The 20,513-nt window shown below is 46.2% G+C and overlaps 1 protein-coding gene across 1 annotated transcript in view; it reads left to right on the top strand.

The window, feature by feature from the left end:
- ADCY2 (adenylate cyclase 2) overlaps positions 1-20,513 on the top strand; it is a gene marked incomplete at both ends in the record, with an annotated part of 1,451,075 nt that overhangs the window by 674,696 nt on the left and 755,866 nt on the right. The window contains one exon of the mRNA XM_082258935.1: positions 20,005-20,048. Coding sequence (XP_082115061.1) covers positions 20,005-20,048 — 44 coding nt within the window. The remainder of the gene's footprint in view (positions 1-20,004; positions 20,049-20,513) is intronic.

Here is a 20,513-nt window from a genome sequence, read left to right as displayed (position 1 = left end):
AAGTTTTACACTTAAATTGAAGGCAGCTCTACACAGGGTACCAAATACAGAGGAAGGGGATGCGCCACTTTCTTAATAACATTGAACCCGTATAAACGGAAGACCTTCCTGGCAAACACAAAGGCAAGCTCCTGAGCGGTAGGCAGTCTCTTAAACAGGACACAGTGGCACATTTTGGAGAACCGGTCGACCACCATGAGGATAACCGTGAAACCATGAGAAGCGGGAAATTCCATAATAAAATCCATGGCCAGGTGAGCCCAAGAGAAAGTGCCAAGGAGATTTGTTCTGGGCAAAGACCGAACAAGCAGCCACATATGCAGCAACATCATTCCGGAGAGATGGACAGCAGAACTGACGGGAAATAGCCCAGGACATCTGGTTCTTACCAGGATGACCAGCAGTTTTGGATTTGTGGTATGTGCGCAACAGTCTGGTGCGCAACCCCTCAGGTACAAAAGATTTGTCTGTAGGTTTGTCTGTGGGAGTATCAGGTTAGGCAGCCAAGATGTGTTCCCCAAGGGGAGAGGTTAAGTTGGTGCAGATGGCAGCCAGGATATGATCTGAAGGTTTGACAGGGGTGTGAGCCTCTTGGCCTCCGAGATACGTCAGATTCTTATGATTGGTTAGAATGAGAACTGGATCCACAGAATCTTTGAGCAAGTGTCTCCACTCTTTGAGAGCCAAGACAATGGCCAAGAGCTCTCTGTCTCCAATCTCGTAATTGCATTCAGCTGGAGACAACTTCTTGGAGTAGAACCCACAAGGAAGTAAGGGTCCATCAGGTGTCTGGGGCTGAGACAGGAGAACGCTTATTCCTGTCTCAGACGCATCCACCTATAGGACAAAGGGCAAACCAGGATTGGGATGAGACAGAATAGGAGCCGAAGTGAAAGCAGACTTGAGGGTCTCAAAAGCTTGGATAGCAGCAGGCGTCCAATTGTTAGAAACGCTGCCTCTCTTGGTCAGATCTGAGATAGGTTTGGCCAAAGAAGAAAAGTTCCTGATACATTTCCGATAGTAGTTGGCAAACCCAAGGAAACGCAGAATGGAACGGAGACCACTGGGGCAAGGCCATTATAGAACAGCCGAAACCTTATGAGGGTCCATGGAGAATTCTTCAGTAGAAATGATGTAGCCCAATAAGGCAAATTGAGACAGGTGGAATTCACATTTCTCAAGCTTACAGAAAAGCCCATTCTCACGTAACCGTTGCAACACCCCTCTGACATCCAGGTAGTGTGATTTAATGAAGTCCGAGTAAATCAAAATGTTGTCCAAATAGACTACCGCACATTGCTAGAACATATCAAGAAAGACATCATTGATGAACTCCTGGAAAACAGCGGGCGCATTGCACAAGCCAAAAGGGCATGAGCAGAAATTTGTAATGACCAGTTCTGATATTAAATGTGGTCTTCCTTGATCCTTACGAGGTTATACGCAGCCCTTAGGTCAAGCTTGTTAAAGACTGTTGCTCCCTTGAGACGGTCGAACAATTCAGTGATCATTGGAATCGGGTATGCATTCTTGACTGTAATGCGATTGAGGCCTCTATAATCAATGCAAGGTCTCAACTCACCCCCCCCCTTTTTCTTTACGAAGAAAAAACAGGCACCCACTGGAGAAGTGGACTTGCGAATCTGCCCCAAGGCAAGTGCATCCACAACGTACTCCTCTATGGCCTTATTCTCCGCAACCAAAAGAGGATAAACTCTGCCACGAGGGGGAATGGCACCATGTTGCAAGTCTATAGTACAATCGTACCGACGATGAGGAGAAAGAGTACCAGTGCGCACCTTGTCTTATGCATCTTATAACTCACGATAATAGTAGGTAACACCTTAACATGCCCATGGATACAAACAGCGCCACACTGCGGAGACCAATAGAGGATCTCGACTGACTGCCAATTAAAGGCCAGATTGTGTTTCTGAAGCAAAGTTTACCCCAAAACCATGAAGTAGTGCTGGGACGAAATAATCTTGAAACAGGTCGACTCCCTGTGTACAGCTCCTATTGCCATATCAACCGGAACAGTCTGGTGGGTAACCTGTGCCAGTTGCAGGGGTCTGCCATCAATCGCCTCGATAATCAGTGGAGAAACAGGAGGCTGAAAATTTATGGAATTCACAGCAGCAAACGTACGGTCAATAAAATAACCGCCAGCGCCGGAGTCTACCAACGTCCACCAAACCTGCTGTCCAGGAAAGGACAACAGTGATTAGTGGTTTATCTTCATGGGAAACCAGGGATGAGGAAACTCCACTTAAGATCTGTCCCCCGACAGAACCTTAGGTTCGAGCGCTTCCCGGATGGGTCGGACAAGATTTCAGGAAATGCGAACCAAGAACACAATACATCCACCCTCCCTCCTCCTAAAGGCCCACTCAGCCTCGGAAAAGCGAGTGAACCCCAGCTGCATGGGTTCACAGCCAAATAGCCAAATGCACCATCCTCAGGAGGCATGGGAGGTGAGGGAGGAATGGGTGGGAAAGAAAACGTAGGAGCCAAACGGGTAGGAGGACTCCACAGGTGCTCCTTAAACGATGGTCTCTCCCTGAGCCTGGTATTGATCATAATCAGGAAGGAAATGAGAGCCTTAAGCTCATCAGGGAGATCCTTGGCTGTAATCTCATCCTTCATTGCATCGCAGAGACCATGAGAGAAGACAGCCACCAGAGCCTCATTATTCCAGGCCACCTCTGCTGCCAGGGTATGAAATTCAATGGTATACTCGGCAACGGTTCATATACCCTGTTGAATGGACAGGAGCTACTTTGCAGCAGAGGCAGAGCGAGCAGGCACATCAAATACCCTATGAAAGGAGGCAACAAAACTTGGGTAATCGAGTACCACAGGATTATCATTCTCCTATGAGGGATTTGCCTAGGCCAAGGCCTTGTCCAAGAGCAATGAGATTAGGAAGCCAGCCTTGGACCTATCAGAAGGAAATGCCTGAGGAACTCTCTCTTAATAAACGCCAACTTTGTTTAGGAAGCTAAGACACTGACTTGGTTCATCCCCATAGCGCTGTGAAAAGGGGGGCTTAAGCAGTCATCCCTCTGGTAACAGTGACTCCAGCTGTAACTGTAGGAGCAGGAGCGACAACAGGAGCAGCAGCAGGAGCAACAACAGGAGGAACCACCGGCCTAGCAGCACCAGGAGCTAGGTGCGCTGTGCGTGTGAGTGTGAACTGACCCAAAAGGTGATCTTGTTGATCGAGCCTGGTAACCAGCATGGGGAGCGTAGGATTACCTGCATCTCTCAGGATTCATGGCCTTTGCGTATTGTCAGGGTGCCAGGAAACCAGACCACACGGGGATGCAGATAAAATAAAGCAGTTTATTGGAGCAAAAAACGATAAACACACAGCAAGAGTGAAAGTGAGATGAGGAACAAGCCGGGGCTGAGACCAGAAGCGGGTAGTCATCCAAGCCGTGGTCGAGTCCAGAAGCTGGTGTGCTTGGTCATTGTCCAGAATGCCAGGTCATCTGCCGATGTGGGGTTGTCTGCCGATGCGGTGTTGAGAGCCTGGAGAGCCATCAGCCAAGCCAGGTCATACACCGAGGAACACGGGAAACAGAAGACTGCTAGCAGAGATGCACCTTGGAGCACAAACGCAAGGGTGAGGACTGCAACCTCAGGTGATTAATATAGTCAGGTGTGCAGCATCATCACTGTGCGACACCCAGGGAGCAGGCAAGTGATGATGCAATCTGAGTTTATAAGAAGCAGCAGTCTGCACATGTCCAAGATGGCTGCCAGCAGGAGGGCAAGGTAAGACCTTGACAGCCCCTCTAAGATCCAATTTAGTGAAAACATGAGAACCCCGCAGGCTGCCAAAGAGTTCCAAAATTAAAAGGAGAGAGTATTGGTTCTTCATGGTGATGGCGTTAAGGCCCCTGTAGTCAATGCTTGGACGGAGTGAACCATCTTTTTTTTCTACAAAGAAAAAAACGGCTTCGGTAGGTGAGTTGGATTTCCTGATGAAACTCTTTTGCAGGTTTTCCTGAATGTATTCAGACATGGCTTGTGTTTTTGGGATAGAGAGAGGGTAGACTCAACCTCTGGAGGACAGGTTCCTAGTAACAGATCAATGGAGCAGCCATAGTCACTGTAAGGAGGAAGGCGATCAGCTGACTTTTTGCAAAAAACATCATGGAAGGACTGATATTGGGAAGGCAAAATGGGAGCTGTAGAGGTTTCAGCCAGAGGGACGGAAAGAGGTGGTAGTATCTTGGACACACATCAGTCATGACACTGAGGACCCCAACCCAATACTTGTCCGGAGTTCCAATCTAGATGTAGTGAGTGTTTCTGCAACCATGAGAGGTCAAGAATGATGGGAGTGGAGGGCTTAGGCAGAATTAGGAAAGACGTTTCCTCACCATGCAAGACACCAATGTGTAACACAACAGGAGGGGTTTGAAACCAGATGGGGCCAATTGGCAAGAAGGAGCCACCTACTGCGATCACAGGGAGGGGTATAGTCAGGGCAACAAAGGGAATGCCCAACTTGGAGGCCAAGGATTGCTCAATGAAGTTCCCAGCTGCTCCAGAGTCCACATATGCAAAGAGTTGATAAGCATTTTGAGCCCAATGGATAGACAAGGGTTGGGAGAAACGAGGGAAGCTGACAGAAATAGTGGCTCGGTGCATATGTTCTTCCATGGTTTTAGAGGTTGGAGATGGAGAGGATTCCATACGTTTTTAGGAAACCTGTGCTAGACAGCCAGAAGGAGGACGAGAAGTGTATGTCTATTTGAATGCTTAATGCGATCAAATCATCAAGTGTAGCACGAATGGAGCACCCAGTGAGTTCATATTTTACACGCTAAGATAGGCCTTGCCAGAAGGCAGCTGTAAAAGCCACATTATTCCATGTGAATTCAGTGGCCAGCATACAGAATTGAACTGTGTATTGGCCAACTGTCATTCCTTGCTGACAAAGACGAAGAAGGGTCCCAGCAGCAAAAGACGTTCTGCCGGGCTAGTCAAACGTTTTCCAGAATGCATCCAAAAATGTATAGAGATTGGAGGTGATAGAATCTTGTTCTTCCCAGAGCAGGGAGGCCCAAGCTAGGGCATCACCAGAAAGGAGGGAGATGATATATGCTACTTTGGTGCGATCTGTTGAAAAATTGTGGCTGGAAAGTTCAAAGTGGATAGAACACTGGTTAATAAAGCCACGACAAGCCTTAGGGTCCCCAAAAAAAAAACAAGGTGGTGACAGATGCTGATGAGGCAGGCAGAAGCAGGGACTGAAGAAGTCAAGGTTACAGCGACTTGCAGACGATCCAGACGGGAGGTAAAATCCTGTAGAAACAGCATTATTCGCTCTTGATTTGCCTGCTGGGAGTTAAGTCTCTGAGCTAAGTTTTGCATTTGGTCTTTGACTGGTGACGGACTCTCCGAGGAGCTCATGGCTTGAGCAAACTGTCACGGTACTACTGGTGTGAGCCCACAGGCGAGCAGGTGACACCGGATTCCCCAGGGCATGGAATCTAAGAGCCAGCAGACCTCACGGGATTTGTACTTAGCTGCCCCCATGTTTAGCCTGCTTGCAGGGAGAGTACCTAAAGACACAATGCAGGCACTGATGGATGGAGCAAAAGGAGAGCCAGATAATGAGCCAAGGTCAGGGTAGGCAGCAGATAAACATATCCAGGAGAACTAGACGAGTCGGTACACAAGAGATCAGTCCGCGAGCAATCAGGTTAGGAATGATTGCACAGAAGTGACTCAGGTACAAGTGTTGCTTAAGCAAGCAGAAACTGGTCTGAGTGGGATTTAAATAAGGAGACACGTATGAGGCTGGACAGGAAGTAGCAGGAAGGAAGGGATATTAACCATCAGGTGAAGCGGGCGACACCCATAGCTGCTAATGTGTAAAAAGAAGAGGAATGTGGGACTTTAATTGAGGCAAATTAGGACATAGGACATAGGATATTTTATTGGTTGAATACATATAATAAAAAATCACTGTTACATAAACATATATAGAGGTACAGCACAGAGCAATTATAATAATGCATAATAAATCCAAAATGAATACAATATTTCTAGGACCAATAAATGGATCACTCAAGAATATAATGGATACCTCAACGCATAAATGCTCTCTGTGCTTATAATCTTTAAATATGACATGTTAAGATAAAACATTAGAGTAATTGTAGGCTCTACGCATTTCGTGGACCTCCGTCCATTCATCAGGAGCTTAAAAATATGTCTAAAAATTGAGATATGAGTTATATTATTATATTAGTTAATAATATGGAATATATAGGGATAGACACTACCTTGAACAGTGTCATAAATCCTCAGATAGTCCAGTCAGGGATAAGGGGACCAAAGCGGATCCAGGAATTGCCTGATCCGGGGCTGAGGCATGGCTTTGATAGCCTTGGTATTGTCCTCGTTGGCATTTTCTTCTTCTTCTTGAATTTACTTATTTGAACATATTGTTCCCTTGAGATTGATTTTCTCAGTATAATTATTTTATACACAATATCATAAATATATATTTTTCAGATTGATCTTGCTTCCAATGAGCCCTTACTATCAATCCCTGGAGCACATCCTTGGATTTTCTTCATTTACTTTCACCATGGTCCTCTCCTTCCTGTTGTCCTTTTGCTGGACGCAATCCATGACTCAGCCCCTGATCAGGCAATTCCTGGATCCGCTTCGGTCCCCTTATCTCTGACTGGACTATCTGAGGATTTATGACACTGTTCAAGGTAGTGTCTATCCCTATATATTCCATATTATCATCTATTTTCCTTTTTCATATTAATATACTAATATAACCCATTTCTCTATTTTTAGACATATTTTTAAGCTCCTGATGAATGGATGGAGGTCCACGAAACGCGTAGAACCTACAATTACTCTAATGTTTTATCTTAACATGTCATATTTAAAGATTATGAGCACAGAGAGCATTTATGCGTTGATGTATCCATTATATTCTTGAGTGATCCATTTATTGGTCCTAGAAATATTGTATTAATTTTGGATTTATTATGCATTATTATAATTGCTCTGTGCTGTATCTCTGTATATGTTTATGTAACAGTGATTTTTTATTATATGTATTCAACCAATAAAATATCCTATGTCCTAATTTGCCTCAATTAAAGTCCCACATTCCTCTTCTTTTTACACATTTATACTTAGGGATGGAGGTAATTGGACATTCATGAGTTGGCAAACCATACACAAAACTCTTTTTTTCTGACCCATAGCTGCTAAGTCATTGCAGCAAGAGCACAAGAGCACAAGCTTGTGGAACCACAGGTGCCAGCAGACCTACATCAGCAAAAGGTAAAAAAAGCGTGCAAACAGTAATGCCTCGTTTCCACTGAGCGGTACAGTTTGGTTTGGTACAGTTTAGTATGGTTCGGACCTTGATCAGGCTTGTGTTTCCACCTCCAACATACATGATAGGTGTGGTGTAGCCGGAAACATTATAATTATAATTCTTATATGCTTCCTTTAACCACTTTACAACCGGAGGATTTTGCTGTCTTCCGTCCAGGCCACTTTTTGCGATTCGGCGCTGTGCGAACTTAACTGACAATTGCGCGGTCGGGCGATGCCGTACCCAAATGAAATTTACGTCCTATAAACAAAAAAAGAGCGTTTATTTTGAAAAAATAACAATATTTTTAACATTTTTTTATATGAAATTCCCCCCCAAAAAAATGTAAAAACCAATTTTTTTAAAAATTTTTGGCCAATTTGTTTTCTGCTACCTATGCTACCTATGTTTGGTAAAAAAAATCACAATAAGCGTATTTTGATTGGTTTGCGCAAAAGTTATTGCGTTTACTAACAAAGGGAAATATTTCTGTCATTTTTGGTGGGTTTTTTTTAACGCGTAATGGCGGCGATCTGCGATTTTTTTTGTGGGACTGCGACATTGCGGCGGACAGATCGGACCCTTGACTGACATTTTTGACACTTTTGGGGGTACCAGTGACATTACTGCAGTAATCAGTGCTATATATATGCACTGTTACTGTAAAAATGACACTGGCAGGGAAGGGGTTAATTTTATTGGAGAGGGAGGGGTTAATGTATGCCTGGTGCTTACTGACGTGTGGGGGGAGGGGAGGGGACTGAGTGAGTCATGGACAGATTGGATGTCCAGCTATGCTGAACAGTCCGATCTGTCACTCCCTGTCACTATGGAGATCCGCCCGCTTGTGTTTACACAGGCGGGCGGATCTCCACACTAGATCCCCGACGATCGGGGGAAGAGCGGCGGCGATCGCCGCTGCTCCTCCCCTGGCCCGACTCCCGCTGTGACTGAAAACAGCGGGAGCGAGCCTCCGGCGGCGCGCAAAGGGGGAGTGTCTGACGACGTAGTACTACATCGTCAGACGATAACGAGCCACTCTGCCGCAGTAATATTACTGTGGGCGGTGGTAAAGTGGTTAAACATTATAAATGGCGCCCATGGAAGTGATGATTCTCTTTTAACCTTCTCTCCGTGGTATTTGATTACCACTGGGTTTTTCTGTTCAATAGTTTTTATTGAAATTTTGCAAAAAGATAAACAAAGAACAATAATAAACCACGCAAGTGCATAGCAAACATACATAGGTATTGTTGTTCAAGACAATATAGCAAATATAGTCTTAGCAGGTAAACAAGTCCAACGGATGTGAAATAAGGTGCTAAAAATAAGAAAAGAATAAAAAGAATAAACCAAGGATGGCTGGAATCCGAAAAAAAAGTGGAAGCCGATCGCACCGGGGCACCCCTAATGGGCTCATACTGTGCCCCAGAGAGAAGCGGCATAAGGAGGCAAAGTGAGAACAAAGAGGAAACCAGCCTAGGTCACTGATAGTCTAAAGGGAGGGTAATCAATTCCGTCAGACATATGTTATAAATGTGTATTAACCAAGAACTACCAAAACAGTGACTGTAAGAAAAACCACATATGCCTTGCCTATAAACTTAACAGGGAGCAGGATAGAAGTAGTGGGAAAAAGGTGATAGGAAAAGAGGAGACACACTAGGAAGGGAAGGAGGAGAAGAAGGGCTAAGAGGGAGAGGATAGCGAGTAAAAGAAGGAGCCCATGGTCAGATCCCACCCCACTCAAAAAAAAAAACTAAAATAAAAGAGTCTGTCCGTCCGCGCCTACCTCAGAGGGTTACATTTACAAAAGTAGCCCAGGGTTCCCAGATTGCCTCGAACTGTGCCTTAGAGTCGTTCAAGATACTATACATCTTTTCCTGGGTCATTATCCAGGAGATTTTACGTTTCGCACCAAGGAAGGAGACCATAGGTTGTTTCCAATGTTTAACTATTGTAATTTTAGCTCCTAGAAATATATAAAGGAAATGAGAGCCTGGGTATGCCTAGGGACCTTGGGGAAACGACTGCCCAGAAGGGCATATACAGGTGATTTTTCAACCACTACCCCCGTAACGCGTCGCACTGTGCGGAACATTCGATTCCAAAAATTACGGATCCTGGGGCATTCCCAGAAAATATGTAAGTGGTTACCCAGAAGGTCACAGCCCCTGAAGCAGACCGGGAAGGGTTAGGGAAAATTGTAGCCAAGCGAGAGGGTACCATGTACCATCGCATTAAAACTTTTGCAGTGGCCTCCATGAGACCCACATTATGGAGCCCACGAAAGGCACTTGCAGCACGGGAGTGCCAAACATCCAGGTCCCAGTCTGTATTCAGGTCCTGTTCCCATCTTAACATATATGAGGTTTTATCCTCAGGAGCCATCAGTGAGGCATAAATGAGGGATATCCCCCCCTTGATATCTTGAATTCTGGAGCACCATTGCTCGTAAGGGGTTACCGCGAGGGGGCCCGAAAACCCCGCCTGGAGCTTGTGTAAAAAGTGTGAGATCTGAGAGAAGCTAAATTGCTCCGCAGGTGGCATCTTCAGATTAGTTATACAATGTGAGTAAGAGAGGGGACCCCTAGCATCGAAAAAGTGTCCAATTCTATAGAGGCCTTTATCCGTCCACCATTTGAAAGCCTTAATGTTAATTCCAGGAGGGAAGTCAGGATTATGAAAAATATGTTTAAGCGGACCCCAGGGCGAGGAAATCTTATTGGATTTATGAATAAGGTCACAAAGGGCAAAGGAATGTGATAGAGTAGGAGCCAGTATTGGGGGACGGGAGGCAGGGGGGCTCCAGAGAAAGAAATCCACAGTATGGAAAGGGACAACCTGTCTTTCCATATAATACCAGTCAGGTTTTTCACCATTTAAATATATAACTGAAAATTGCGTCAGTTGGGCCGCTAAGTAATACTTCCAAATGTCCGGAACCCCGAGACCCCCATGCTTACGTGATCTACAAAGTGTGGATTTGTTGATTCTATGACCCTTCTTACCCCAAATAAATCTGATAATGTGAGATTGCAGGGATTCAATTTGTGACTTTATAATCGTGATGGGGAGAGCGCAAAATAGGTATAAAATGCGTGGGAGCAGGGTCATCTTGACCGCGTTGATTCTTCCCAGCCAAGAAATATTATATTTTGACCAGGCCTCTAAATCCTTTTTCAATTTATTAATAAACGGAGGATAGATGGCGGAATGCAGATCGGAAATCGAGGCTGTGATACGCACTCCCAAGTAGGGGATAGAATCAGAATGCCATGAAAAAGGGAAGTGTTCTTTAAGGCAAGAGACCAAGGAATGTGGAAGGTTGATGTTCAGAGCAGGGACTTGCTCATATTCACCCTCAGGCCCGAGACTGCTGCAAAGCTATTAAGGAGTGATACGATGTTAGGGAGTGAGATGAGGGGGGAGGTGACAAATAGCATGATGTCATCAGCGAATAAAGCGCATTTATGCATCGTGTTGCCGCATTGTATCCCGCGTATATCAGGATGGTGACGTATGGCAATAGCCAGGGACTCTAGGGACTCTAAGGTGATAGCAAAAATTAGGGGTGAGAGGGGACATCCCTGCCATGTACCCCTGTGAATAGTAAAGGAATCAGAATAAAGACCTTGCATTCTGACTCGGGCCGAAGGGTGGGAGTACAAAGCCCGGAGAATGGCCAAAAAGGAGGGGCCAAAGCCCCATTTCTCCAATGTGGAGAAGAGAAACGGCCAAGAGAGCGAGTCAAAGGCCTTGTGTAGGTCTAAGGATAGAAGGAAGCCCTCTTGGGAAGGGGCTCCATCCCAGCCTGAATGCAAGAGAGTAGCCGCGTCGATCACGCTTCTAATCTGGTCGGTCCCTTGTCGGCTTGGGATGAAACCTACCTGGTCCTTGTGAATATAAGAATGAATGAAGCTGGAGAGGCGAGTAGCTAAAATTTTTGTTAGGAGCTTAAGATCATTATTAATAAGAGAATGGGCCTGTAATTGCTAACTTCTGAGTGGTCCTTACCCGGTTTCGGGATAACGGATATAAATGCTGCATTCATGGAGTGGTCCAGAGGTTCCGTGTCTCTAAGGGAATTAAAGAACCTGGCCAGATAAGGGGCGAGTGTTTCAGCATAGGACTTGTAATATAGGTTAGAGAAGCCGTCGGGGCCCGGCGTAGAGTTGGTGCGTAAAGCTTTAATCGCAACCAGGATTTCTTGCTTGGAAAAGGGCTCTTCTAGGAAGGAGCGCAATTTCCTACTGAGTTGGGGGATGGGGACCCGTCCCAGAAAGGCCTCAATATCTTGTGCCTGGGAAGGCTTAGGGTCAGCGTAAAGGGTAGAATAAAAGAATTGGAAGGTAGCCATAATTGAGGAAGGATTCCTCGTGAGCACCCCCATCTGATCCTTGATTTTGGGCAAAGATACAATCCTGTATTTTGGTGTTAATTTAGAAGCAAGCCTAGGTCCTATTTTATCCTGAGTAGCCAGCAGGGGTGCATTTTGCCACTGTAAACTCTTTGCTGCCTTGGTAGTTAGCGCCAAATTAACCACTTTAATACAGGGCACTTCCATCCCTTCCTGCCAAGGCCAATTTTCCCCTTTTAGCGCTGTTGCAATTTGAATGACAATTGCGCAGTCATGCAACACTGTACCTACACCAAATTTATGTCATTTCCCCCCCACAAATAGAGCTTTCTTTTGGTGGTATTTGATCACCTGTGCGATTTTTACTTTTTGCTAAACAAATAAAAAAAGACCGAAAAGTTTGAAAAAAAAAAAAAGTTTTTTTGTTTATGTTATACAATTTTGTAAATAAATAATTTTTTTCCTGCACTGATGAGCACTGATGAGACTGCACTGACAGGCACTGATGAGGAGGCACTGATGGGGTGGCACTGATAGGCGGCACTGATAGGCGGCACTGATATGCGGCACTTATAGGCACTGATATGTGGCACTGATAGGTAGCACAGATATGCAGCATTGGTGGGCACTGATAGGCGGCACTGCTGGGCACTGATAGGCGGCATTGATGGACACTGATAGGTGGCACTGATGGGCACTGATAGGTGGCACTGACGGGCACTAATGGGCACTGATAGGCGGCACTGGTGGGCACTGATGGGCACTGATGGGTGGCACTGACGGGCGGCACTGATGGGCACTAATGGGCACTGATAGGCGGCACTGGTGGGCAATAATGGGCACTGGTGGGCAACACTAAAGGATGGCAATGATGGGCACTTGTGGGCAGCACTGATAGGGAGGACACTGGTGGGCATCACTGATGGGGAGGGCAATGGGTGGCTCCCTGAGCCCTGATTGCCATCCCTGGTGGCCATAGTGGGCATCCCTGGGGTCATAGTGGGCATCCCTGGGGTCATAGTGGGCATCCCTGGGGCCATAGTGGGCATCCCTGGTGGATCTAGTGGCATCCCCCCCCCCCGAGGGTCTGCACTGGTAATCAATGATCTGATTACCAGTGCCGACCCCCCCCTGTCAGGGGAGCCGCCGATCGGCGCTCCTTTACTCGTGCCTGTCAGGCACGAACTAAGGAAAGCCGATCAACGGCTGTTCCTATTTACTATGTGACCAGCCGTGATTGGACACGGCTGATCACATGGTAAAGAGCCTCCGTCAGAGGCTCTTTACCGAGATCGGAGATGCAGGGTGTCAGACTGACACCTCGCATCACCGATCGCCGCTCTGCGCGCCCCCAGGGGGCGCCCAGAGCTGTGTTATCCTGCCGCCGTCATATGACGTCCGGTCAGGATAACACAACCACATTCCCGCCGTCATTTTGTAATAGGGCGGGCGGGAAGTGGTTAAGGGAAAGCTTTACCGCATCAGTTTGCCCACGGAATCCGAGGTTGGGTTACGCTTATGCGCCATGCTCAGTCTCTTGTATTCCATTTCCAGATTACTAATTTCAAACTGTCGTTCTCGCTTAAGTTTAGCCCCTAATTGAATAATATGGCCTCTGATGACTGCTTTGTGGGCCCCCCATAGTGAGGAGGGGGTTACTCCTTGGGAGTCATTTAGGGAAAAGTACTCTTGGATCAGTTTTTCTATTGTGGATTTCCACACCGGCTCGTTTAGGAGAGATTCGTTTATACGCCATGGAGACGGGCCCGTCCGTGAGGGAGTGCTTTTGATTTTAAGGAACACTAAAGAATGGTCAGACCATGGTATGTCCCTGATAATTGACTGTAGTGCTGAGGGGATGTCCGTGGTAGGGACAAAAATATGATCAATTCTGGCTAGTGTGTTGTGAGGAGCTGAAAAGTGAGTATAATCCCGGGTGGAGGGATTAAGTTCTCGCCAAATGTCAACTAGACCCAAGGAATGGAGAAGCTTGGCCACTCGAAGGCTTTGTCTAGAGGGGCTCTTCAAGCGGTGGGGTCCGCTCCTGGATTTATCTAAAGCGTTGTCAAAAGCCAAATTAGAATCACCTCCCACAATTAAATTACCCTCAAAATGGGTGGAGAGAAGAGGGAGAACCCTGGAAAAGAAAGCCGCCTGACCCTTGTTAGGAGCGTAAAATGAAACAAAGGTATATAAAATGCCACCAATATAACCCTTAACCAAAATGTACCTTCCCTGGGGGTCCATTACTGTATGGGTGTGAGAGAAAGATACAGTTTTTGAGAAAAAAAATTGCTACTCCCTTCTGTTTAGAGGGTGCATTGGCTAGAAAAAAGACTGGATATTTATGGTGGACATATTTAGGCCTATATGACTTCGGGAAGTGGGTCTCCTGAAGCAGAAGAACCTCAAGTCCCTAGGAGTGATAATGTTGGAATGCCTTTTGTCTCTTCAATGGAGAATTGAGACCCTGGACATTGTGTGATGCCACCTGCAGAGAGAAATCAGTATTCACTTTTGCCGTCACCGTAGTAACAAGGAGTGTACGCTGCGATGTACGATATTGAGACAGGGTATGAGGAACTCGAGCAGGAGTCTAGAAGGATGTGAGAAAAACTGAGGACTCAAATCGAAGATCGGATCGGACCATGGGATGCTGTAAAAGAAAAAGGGAGTTAGAGAGGAAGGAAAAGGGAGAGCAAGGGTGGGAGAGAAAAACAAGAAACATGCAAGGACAAAGCCTGGCACGGTGTCAGGGAGGCAGGGGATAAGACCCATGCCCCCTAACCAGGATTGTAGTGGCACCCTATACCAGATAGGGTGCAGTCCCGTTTGAACAAGGAAAAGGAAGATCTTCCAAGCGCCTATGGGAATGTGCGCATTAAAACCTCTCTGGGCATGGGGCCCCAGCCCGGTCAAAAAAGGGAAAAAAATTGTGTGAACGCCCCGATATAATGCAGAGCAGAAGTGTATGAGGAGGGCGGAAGGGAGTAAGGAGAAAGGGGGAAAAGGGAAGGGAGGGACAAGGAAAGACAAGTATGGAAGGGGAGGCTTCTGCTACTGCAGTATATCAGAAGGCAGTGTTATGTCAAACTATGTGATTCTCAGCGCAAAGACTTGGGACCGGTCAGTAGAAAAACATGAACCGGTGCCCCAAACAGTATGATAAATCAAAAAGGCAAATCAGATTTAAAGCAAAGGTTAAGACAGATAATGTCCAGTTCAAAAACATCAAAAAGGAAAAAAAAAGATTTAAAAAAAGGGTGGGAGGGTTAACGGTTAACCCGTTCCAGGTGAGGGAGATGCATCCATAAGGAATGAGTGGAGTGACACACTGGATCAATCAGGAAAATCAGGGAGGCTTGACATCACGGTGGCTTTGTTGCATGTTCCAGACTGAAGATAATGGGCTGATCGGTGGAAGTCGCTTGGAGGATTCCCGTTTCGAGTTAGAGGAGGAGGGGGAAGGATCCCTGGAAATGAGTCCTAGATGAAGAAGCAGACGTTCACCATCTTGAAAGGACGAAAATCCATGGGTTTTGTTCTGGAAGAGAAAGTTCAGTATGAAAGGAAAGGACCACCAATATTTCAAGGATTTAGTGGAGAGAAGTGATAACAATGGTTTCAGGGCTCTGCGACGCTGAATGGTCATAGGAGAGAGGTCTGCAAAGATTTGAATTTTGTGACCTTGAATGGAGAGGTAGTCCTTCTCTTCCTCATGATCTCCTCCTTAACCCCATAGTAGTGTGTTTTAACAATCACATCTCTGGGAAGGCCGTCCTTACGGGGTGATTGGAGGGCTCTGTGCGCTCTATCGAGCTCCAGGAGGTGGTCCGGAATGTCTGGTATAATATCCTTAATAAACATTTTGACCGTATCGGGAACATCTTTAATAGACTCAGGGATCCCCCTAATTCTGAAATTTAGACGGCGACTCCTGTTCTCCAAATCGTCCACTTTGGCTAGTGCAGTGTCCAATTGTTCCTGAAGAGTCTGAATAAAAGCGGTATTCTGATTGGTTCTTGTCACGGTGTGGTCAAGAGTATTCTCAATGGCGTCAATTCTGGTGCCTATATTTTGCAGATCAGCTTTGATAGAGCCTGTGATCTGTGAGGCAGTATGTGCCAATCCTGCAGCCAGCATCTCAGAAAACTTGTTCATGAGGAGGGTAATGTCAGGGAAGTGGCTCTGAGATTGTGGGCCTAGTAGATGCTGTTGAGCCAGGGTCTCAGGTGACAGCATATCAGGCAACACAGGGGTCTGCTCCATGGCTCTGCTTAGCAGGGATTCTGTGGAGGCAGGAAAGGCAAACTGAGCCTGTGTATCGTGAATGGGGGTTGCTGGGGAGGGCCAGGGCTCCAGATTTGCCGGTTGTATATAGAGTGCGGCAGCTGTAATGTCCCCTACCTCCTTGTTGCCTCCGACGTATGAGGTGAAAGCAGGGGCGGCCGCCATCTTGGCCAGGTCCCTCTGTGGTGAGGAGAATGAAAGCCGGCGGGAGACCTCTCCCCGGGAGTTCGCCGACATGCAGGATCGGGTCGGTAAGTGCCGCTGTATCGGTGGTGTCAGTGGTGGGGCGAGAGCGCTATGGATGCCGGAGCAGGGGCCCGCTGCTGACCGGAGAGGCGCGGAGCTCCGGGACTAAGCCGCCATCTCGGAGCTCCCGCGCATGCGCTTTTCATTACCACTGGGTTTTTATTTCTTGCTATATATAAATGAAAAGAGATTGGAAATTTTGAAAAAAAACATTTTCTCCTTTCTGCTAAAAACATATCTAATAAAATCAAATTTCTTCATAAATTTAGGCCAAAATGTATTCTGCTACATGTCTTTGGTAAGAAAAAAAAAAAAACTCCCTAAAAGTGTGTATTAATTGGTTTGTGTGAAAGTTATAAACCATTATATAGTATATAATAGTTACAAACTATTATATGTAAATTTTAAAACTGATCAATCCTGATGTACTGATGGTACTACTGATCTCATTTCTTGAGACCCTAATTGCAAGAACAGTACAAATTCTCCCCAAGTTACCGTTTTTTGGAGAGTAGACAGTCTGAGGCATTTGGTAAGGGGCATGGTGAGATTTTTTAAGTTGTAACTTTGTCACACATTTTTGGAAAATGCAGAAATTAAATTCTATAAAATTTGTTTTTTATTTCACTTCTTTTTTTACACACTGTTACCAGTGCTGTACAGCATCGCCATATGACTGGTGTGGTGGTGATCAGGTATACTGACTGGTGACAGAAGGTAAAAAAAAAATATAAAAATAATACTATTTATTCATTTTTGAAATGTTTTTTTCTTTTTTAACATTTTTTTTTTTTTTACTATTTAATGTACTGAGGTGGATTTTATCAAGGATTTTATTTTATTTTTTGACACTATTTACAGATATTTCCCTTCACTTCCTGTCTCATAGTCAAAAAGGAAGTGAGAGGAAATCCCTTCAAATTAGGGGAATTCTGTAGGGATCAACAAAATTTGTGTCCTCATTGGAAGATTTCTCCTCTGACATTTCTGGAGACAACAGAAAATTTGGGATTTTCTTTTACATTCACTTTCAATGATAATGGTAAACAGAACAAATAGAGAGGGTGAATCTCCCTAATAGGGGCACAGACAGCAATAAAAATGGACAGGGCTTATCTCCAGTGGCGGCTGGTGCTCAAAATTTTTGGGGGGGGGGGGGGGCGCAAAAAGAAAAATGTAATAGGTATTGCTTCGCGGCAAAAAACGCGGTAAAAAAATTGCATGACTTTGAGGTCATGGTACAGGCATGGCACAGGTGATGGTATAGGCATGGCATAGGTGATGGTATAGGCATGGTACAGGCATGGCACAGGTGATGGTATAGGCATGGCACAGGTGATGGTATAGGCATGGCACAGGTGATGGTACAGGCATGGCACAGGTGATGGTATAGGCATGGCACAGGTGATGGTACAAGTAGAAATGTGAAGCCGCACTCAGATGATTGAAATCAAATAAAGTGTCTTTATTCTTCAAAAGTATCCAGGACAAACAGACAGTGTGAGGAACAGAATGTGTCCAAGGTAGACGCGTTTCACGGCTCGAATGGCCGCTTACTCATTACCACGGGTGATGGTACAGGCATGGCACAGGGAATGGTACAGGCATGGAACAGATGATGGTATAGGCATGGCACAGGTGATGGTACAGGCATGGCACAGGTGATGGTATAGGCATGGCACAGGTGATGGTATAGGCATGGCACAGACATGGCACAGGTGATGGTACAGGCATGGCACAGGTGATGGTATAGGCATGGCATAGGTGATGGTACAGGCATGGCACAGGTGATGGTACAGGCATGGCACAGGTGATGGTATAGGCATGGCACAGGTGATGGTACAGGCATGGCACAGGTGATGGTATAGGCATGGCACAGGTGATGGTATAGGCATAGCACAGGCATGGCACAGGTGATGGTATAGGCATGGCACAGGTGATGGTATAGGCATGGCACAGGCATGGCACAGGTGATGGTATAGGCATGGCACAGGTGATGGTATAGGCATGGCACAGGTGATGGTATAGGCACGGCACAGGTGATGGTATAGGCATGGCACAGGTGATGGTATAGGCATTGCACAGGTGATGGTATAGGCATGGCACAGGTGATGGTACAGGCATGGCACAGGTGATGGTATAGGCATGGCACAGGTGATGGTATAGGCATATCACAGGCATGGCACAGGTGATGGCACAGGTGTTGGTATAGGCATGGCACAGGTGATGGTATAGGCATGGCACAGGTGATGGTATAGGCATGGTATAGGCATGGCACAGGTGATGGTATAGGCATGGCACAGGTGATGGTACAGGCATGGCACAGGTGATGGCATAGGCATGGCACAGGTGATGGCATAGGCATGGCACAGGTGATGGCATATGTGATGGCATAGGCATGGCACAGGTGATGGTGCAGGCATGGCACAGGTGATGGCACAGGTGATGACATAGGCATGGCACAGGTGATGGCACAGGTGATGGCATAGGCATGGCACCGGTGATGGTATAGGCATGGCACAGGTGATGGTATAGGCATGGCACAGGTGATGGTATAGGCATGGTATAGGCATGGCACAGGTGATGGTATAGGCATGGCACAGGTGATGGCATAGGCATGGCACAGGTGATGGTATAGGCATAGCACAGGCATGGCACAGGTGATGGCACAGGTGATGGTATAGGCATGACACAGGTGATGGTATAGGCATGGCACAGGTGATGGTATAGGCATGGCACAGGTGGTGGCACAGGTGATGGCACAGGTGATGGCATAGGCATGGCACAGGTGATGGCATAGGCATGGCACAGGTGATGGCACAGGTGATGGCATAGGCATGGCACAGGTGATGGTACAGGCATGACACAGGTGAGGGCACAAGCATGGCACAGGTGATGGCACAGGTGATGGCATAGGCATGGCACAGGTGATGGTATAGGCATGGCACAGGTGATGGCATAGGCATGGCACAGGTGATGGTACAGGCATGGCACAGGTGAGGGCACAGGCATGGCATAGGTGAGGGCACAGGTCGGCTTCAATCACTTACCTTCTGACAACGGCGGGATGGCGGGATTCCGGGAACCGAGACGAGCAGCGCCGTGGACGTCCTCCTCTTCAGTCTTCTGTCTTCCGGTCCGGGCGGTGGGAAGGAGATCGGGCGGTGACGGTGCGTGACTGACGCACGCACCGGCACCGCCCCCATTGCGAGTCAGCGATGTCCTGGATGATGATTGGTCCAGGCTGGAGACTGGACCAATCACAGCCAGGATATCACGAAGGTGGGGGTGGCTCAGCGCTTTTTCCTGCGCCCAGGTTACACCCCCAGAAGGCAGCCTTCTGGGTCGTATACCCCACCCCCCCCCCCATAGCCACCAGGCCCAGCGCATAGGCCTACAAACACAATTTTTTTTTTTTTTTGCAAAACTTTATTTGTTCTTTTTGTCATTTTTTTTTCTTTTTTTTAGGGGGTAGGGGGGGCGGCGCTCTGGCGCCCCCTATGCACGGGCCGCCACTGCTTATCTCTCTCTACTCTATCCAAAACAAAAAAAAAAATGTTGCCTTTAGTTACACTTTAAATCTGTTTCTTTGTCTTAATGACATCATTGTATTAGCTTTATACTGTGTTTCTACCATATTCATTCAAAAAATATTGACAAAGAAAATGTTTGACAAATGTTATGAGTTTTAGCACTTTGGAATGATTATAAGAATTAAGTGTTCTTTTTATATTTACAGGACATGCCTATGGGTCAATATTACTTTCAACGTCGAGCTGAAAGGTATGCTCCAGTTTTAAAGATGTTGGCATAAAACATAATTTTAACCACTTCTGGACCAGAAGGATTTGCCCCCTTAATAACCAGGCAATATTTTGCGATTGGGCACTGCTTTACTTTAACGTGCAATTGCGCAGTCGTGCGATGCTGTACCTAAATAAAATTGATGTCCTTTTTTTTCCCACAAATAGAGATTTCTTTTGGTGGTATTTGATCACCTGTGTGATTTTTATTTTTTGTGCTATGAACAAAAAAAGAGCCACAATTCTGGAAAAAAAAACAATATTTTTCACATTCTGCTATATAACATTCCCAAAAAAAAAGAAAATGTAAAAATCAAAATTTTTTAACATTTTAGGCCAATTTGTTTTCTGCTACATATTTTTGGTAAAAAAAATCGCAATAAGCGTATTTTGATTGGTTTGTGCAAAAGTTATTGCGTCTGCTAACTACAAGAAATATTTGTCA

The sequence above is a fragment of the Pelophylax lessonae genome, assembly GCF_965119305.1.
Source record: "Pelophylax lessonae genome assembly, chromosome: 5".
NCBI lineage: Eukaryota > Metazoa > Chordata > Amphibia > Anura > Ranidae > Pelophylax > Pelophylax lessonae.
The sequence above is the reverse complement of the archived record's forward strand: the minus strand, read 5'-3'. Positions and strand labels throughout refer to the sequence as shown.